At 48.6% G+C, this 5655-nt stretch overlaps 1 protein-coding gene across 1 annotated transcript in view; it reads right to left on the reverse strand.

The window, feature by feature from the left end:
* Window positions 1-4480, reverse strand: part of slc8a4b (solute carrier family 8 member 4b) — a gene marked incomplete at both ends in the record, with an annotated part of 45786 nt that extends 41306 nt beyond the window's left edge. Inside the window, 3 exons of the mRNA XM_080838591.1 lie at window positions 1092-1355; window positions 2758-3078; window positions 3719-4480. Coding sequence (XP_080694717.1) covers window positions 1092-1355; window positions 2758-3078; window positions 3719-4480 — 1347 coding nt within the window. The remainder of the gene's footprint in view (window positions 1-1091; window positions 1356-2757; window positions 3079-3718) is intronic.
* Window positions 4481-5655: the final 1175 nt, after the last annotated feature.

A 5655-nucleotide genomic window follows, 5' to 3' on the forward strand; every position in this document is an offset into this window, starting at 1 on the left:
GACACTCACTAAAGATTGGCAAACATTTAGACAATAACGAATAGAGATATGGGTGCGGCCTGATACTGCAACACACACCGACCCTTGTTGTCACCCTTGGGTCATAATTCAAAATGCATATTTTTAAGGTAAGAGAAAGTATTCCGCACACAATGATAATGTATTAAACTGAAAGAAACATTGACTGAAAAAGTGCTTACGTGAAAAGGACAAAAAAGACACAGCATATTTTGAAATTAGGAAAAGTAATAATTCATTTAGGAAGAGTATGTGAGTATGAAAATAAAACAAGTCAGTGAGATTCTACTACAGGTGTACTGTGGAGAAGAACAATGCTGTATGAAGCCAAAAATATAATTTGTCTTGTCTAATTCTGTCTACTTTCCTCTGCACACACACACCACCTATCTCCTCTGCCCCACCCCTCTCTTCCTCTCCCCGTCCTTCTCCATCCTCTCCTCTCCTCCTCCTCCTCCCCTCTTCCTCCTCCTCCTCCTCAGCATGCACGCTGCATCTGCCCTGACTCTTCCTAATTTAGAAAGGACACAGACAGGGCTAAGCTTGTTGACACTGGGGCACCAACCCTGTCTGCCCTGCCCCACTCCCCCACACGCCCTACCCCCCACCTTGTTGGTACCCTTCTCCTCTCCTCTCCTCTCCTCTCCCCCCTCCTCTCTTCTCCTCTCCTCTCCTCTCCCCCCTCCTCTCTTCTCCTCCTGCACCTGCACTGTGCCCTGTGTGACGGCTAAATTTGTCTTCAGCTGTCTCCTCTCCTCTCCTCTCCCCTCCCCTCCTTTTCTCTCCTCTCCTCTCCTCCACACTCCCTTACCCCCACTCTACATCCTGTGCTTCCACAGTGACTGGTTTAATTTGTTCTCTACTCCCTCTCTACTTCTCTCCTCTCCCATCACTTCTTTCCTCCTCTCCTCCCCACTCCTCTTTGTTCACCGTTCATAAAGCATATCTCTTCTATGACTGTCTTCACTCTCCCAACTCCTCTTCCCTCCTCTCTCTTCCCTTCTCTTCTCTTCTCCTCTCCTCCGATGCCCTTCTCTTTCCTCCACTCTTCCCTTCCTCCCCCGCTCTCGTACCTTCACGGTGCAGCTGGCGTCCCCTCCGCGCCGGCCCACGGTGAGCTTGAGCGAGCCGCAGTTCTCGAAGCACTGGTAGAGCACGGGCTGGAAGTCCAGACACGTGGTGTAGGGGTCGTCCTCCGCCTCCTGCTGCTCGTTGCCGCTCACCACCTTCCTGGCCTGGTCGGCCGCGTGCTTCTTCAGGATGTTGCCCGCCCCGATCATCATGCGTGTGGCCTGGATGCGGTAGAAGGCCCGGCTCTTCTGCTGCTGAACCAGCACCTGAGGGAGGCAGAGGGTGTGTAAATCATATGATGATACAGTGAGGGATATGTGATTAGTGTTCTCTCTTCACTGAAGTTGTCTACATGCGTGTCTAAGGGAACATAACGACCAGGTCAATGCAGTACTGTCAGTACCTGATAGCTAGCCTACTCTATCAGCCACTGGCGGTGCTTCAATGGGTGCCAATGGCTAGCAAAATAATTTCTGCAGTCAGCCATTGCCGCCAGATTCAATTAAATCAATTTGATTTAATCCTAGGGTCCTGGTGTGTGCCTCTGTCTCTCTATGTGTGTGTTTGTGTGTGTGTGTGTGTGTGTGTGTGTGTGTGTGTGTGTGTGTGTGTGTGTGTGTGTGTGTGTGTGTGTGTGTGTGTGTGTGTGTGTGTGTGTGTGTGTGTGTGTGTGTGTGTTTGCATGCGCCTGTGAGAGACTGAGAGCCGCGTGGGACGCATTTGTGGTGGGTTCAGCACTCTTTCACTATTTCAGCACTGGACAGCTCCCTTCAAATGGGGCATGCAAAGAAGCAAGCGACATCAGCCAATCGATCTCCCACTGGATCTGACCCAGCAGGGCAGCTCTGTGGGCACAGGGTTGCTGAACCTCTCAGCTCTGTGCTCACACATGCCCTACCCTATCTATAAGCCCACTGAACGAGAAGACAGGACTGTTCTATGTCCTATGGTTCTGACTGGTAGTTTTATTGATTATACGTTTTTGTTTCACCAATCAAGTTCATAGATTGCGCAGCGCTAGTTAGTGTTAATAAAGAGAGTTTAGTGAAAAGAATGCCATGTGCTTAACTTAATTAGATATTTTAACTTCACATATTTTGCTGTGGTACTGTCCATTGTATGCATTCAAGAAAGTAATCACTGGTCTTTTAGTTCTTTCTGTAAAACTAGTGACAGTATAATGCATTTCTATGCTCAGATCCGAAGACATTAAAAGTACATTAGGTGATCCTGTGTTTAAATCTGACATGAATGGTGTGAAAGTTCTCCCAAATGCTCAAATATTATATATATATTTTCTTCCTGTTGACTTGCTCACTGAACATGCACCACATTTTGCAATGTGGTTATTGCTATGGTTACAGTGAAAATAAACAGAACATTAGTGAGGCGAAATGTGATCAGTTACAATCCACCATGTTCAGATACCCCCATTCATTCCCCAAGTAGTGATTCGTCTCCTCCCTAATAACATCTCTGGTAAACTTCACTCCCTGACACCTTCCGAGACATGTTGGCAACAGATGCTAGCACCCATGGGTTTTAGCCTTCTTGCTAACACGCCTGTCTCCAATGCCCAAGGTTGCGAGTTCAAGAGACTGTGCTTGTTTACACAACGGAGATTACATGTGCATGCCTAAATGAAGAGAATGAAGATAATGGCAGTACCTGATAGTTGGCCATCTCTATTAGCTGCTCCATGTCCTTGTCGGGGTGCCTCTGTTTGAGTTCCTTGAGCCCGCGTGCCATATCTCTCCGCGCCTCGTCTTCCTGGTCACGCATGCCCTCCTCGCCGCCGGTCACCAACATGCCATCCAGGTGGGAGTTCATGCCGTCCAGCTCCATCATGTCCATCTTGGTAAAGCCCGTCTCCTTCATCATAATGTCGTCACCGCCCTCCGTCTCCACCACAATGCCATGGCTCTTGTCGGCACGGTAACGCTTGCGCACGTACTTGTAGAAGAGCAGGCGCCGATCGGCAATCCAGGCCTGTGTGGAAAACATAGGATTGTTCATGGTGTCGTATGGGATTTTTTTTTCCAACAGAAATGTTTTATAGATTCTTTTAATAGACTGCCATTTCAATGTGATTAGCTGTTGGTAAAATAAAGTAAAATGGTGTGATAACACTGAAAGTTAACCAGTCTATCATGAATTTAATGAGTGCTGTGGTTCTATTTAGTGTTTTAGTGTGTGCAGGTGTCCTATATATAGAATTTATACAGATCCTAACATCCCTGTCTAACTGTGATAACCATCTGACCAGTTGTGGCGAAGGGGTTAGACAGATAAAACTACAAGTAATACCTTTGGAGGATTGGAATCAGACTTAATGGAAAAATAGACACATAGAGGCTGAGCCTAGGGCCCACAGGAAGGGGAAAGGTAGGGGCTATCTTGGTAAAGCAGAGCTGGGAATGTGCTGAGAGGGGCAGAGCCAGTATCTTGGAGGGTATGTGCCTTGAATTAACGTAAAATAGTCAATAGTACTGTTTTTGTCTTAACCCTTTAACGACTCATTTCACACCTATGTGAGTTGCTGAAATGCAAATAACACACAAGCAAAAAACAGGCAGTCAATGTAAAGTAAGACAAACCAAAGGCCCGGTCGGCCAGCACACACACACACCTGCACCACGCAGATGGGGAAGAAGAGCAACGTGAGCAGGGCCTCCCACAACTCAACCTCGCCGGGCGAGATGACGCACAGGATGAGGTAGAGCCAGATGTAGGCGAAGATGCTCCAGGCGGCCGTGATGAAGAACACCCTCAGGTGCTTGACCTTGCGCACCTCGCCGTCGGGCACCACGTACACGCACAGGCCGATGATGACGAACATGTTGAAGGCGGCGCTGCCCACGATGGTGGACGGCCCGAGCGTGCCCGACTCGAAGCCGTGTCCGCACACCTCGATGACCGACAGCAGGATCTCGGGCGCGGACGAGCCCAGCGCCATGAGCGTGAGGTTGGAGACGGTCTCGTTCCAGATGCGCACGGTCGCGGTGGTGGTCTCTCCGTTGGGCCGCTTGATGGTGATCTCCTTCTCCTGCGAGGTGATCACCTCGATGGACGACATGAAGCGGTCGGCGATGATGGACATGCCCAGGAACATGTAGACGAGCGCCACGAAGTAGACGATGGCGCGCGCCACCTTGTCGCCCACCGACGGGTTCTGCGGGTACCACACGGGGAGGAGGACGCCGGGCTCGCACGGGTCGCTCTGCGAGCAGCTTCCGTTGGTCGACTGGTTGCCATTGTCGGGGCCCTCCATGAGGGGGGAACCAAGGGAGGTGGGGAGTGAGAGGAAGAGGAGGAAGAGGGAGAAGAGCAGGAGGGAGAAGAGATGGGGAGGAGGGGGGCGGAGGATGGGGAGAGGGTGCGCAGATGACATGGTTGCCTCAGGTCTCTCTCTTGATATGTCAGTCAGTGAGCCTCAATGGTGCACCTGGGAGAGAGATAGAGAGAAAGAAAGAAAGAGATGGGGAACAGGAAAAAAGTGAGATAGTCAGACATTTAGGTAGAGGTAAAGTAACATGCTTTCACTTAAAATACTTGTTCAACTTCTTTTCAAAAAAAAAAAGAACATGGAGACTTCTCCTCAAAGATGTTTCCCAGATCTTAGGAAAAGAAGTGACAAAGTGACCAAAAGAGAAAAGAGGGAAAAAAAGAGTCAGGGATAGAGGAAATCTAAAGCACGCTTTTCTGCAAGAGTAGCTCATTTCAGCTTATGGGCTCTAAGCACAGTGGTGGTAGCAGTCGGGGTTAGACATCTAGTCAAATCTGTTCTGACTGCCTTGCCTGGTTATATTGTGGCTGTCTTTTCAGCTTTATCTTCCTCTCTCTTTCCCTCCCTCTCTTTCCCTCCATCTCTCTCTCTTTGTCATGAGACATGTCTGTGTCATGAGTCATCCATCATGCTTTCGTCTACCTGCCAACCTTCTGTCATACACATCTCTCAATCCCTTCATCTTTCCACAACAAAAACACGTCAACATCTCTCCATTCCCCTGTGCAGCACTGCCTCTCTCCACTGCTCCCTTTCTCTCTTTCTCTCTCTCTTATCCTCTCCGCTCAGGGACTCTCAATCCCTCCGTTCCTTCCACCCTGCTGCTCATCATCTCTTGTATGACTCCTCACACCCGTCTCTTCATCCCACCATCCTCTTCTCTCTGACACCCTTTCTTTCTGGGAAATTATCATCCGTATCACTAACTGTTGCCATGCAGAACTTGATGATGATGATGAGGAGGAGGAGGATGATGAGGATGATGACGATGATGACGATGATGACGATAATGACGATGATGACGATGATACTTTATTGTCAGACAAGTCTCACAGAAGCTCCATTTTCTACATCACATAGAATACCAAGTAAGGATGATATACAAAAGTGTATTCTTTTAAACCTAACATCACGATCACAAAAGACTATCTGTAAATAATCCCTTCAACATGGAACCCTGTATCTCCTGTTTGATGGTAACAATTCGTGTTCACTATTCGGGACATGGTTGGGTTCAGAGGCAGTGTTGTTGGCCAGCCTTAACATGTTAATATTACAGA

This window comes from Sprattus sprattus (genome assembly GCF_963457725.1).
Source record: "Sprattus sprattus genome assembly, chromosome: 5".
In the NCBI taxonomy this organism is placed as follows: Eukaryota; Metazoa; Chordata; class Actinopteri; order Clupeiformes; family Clupeidae; genus Sprattus; species Sprattus sprattus.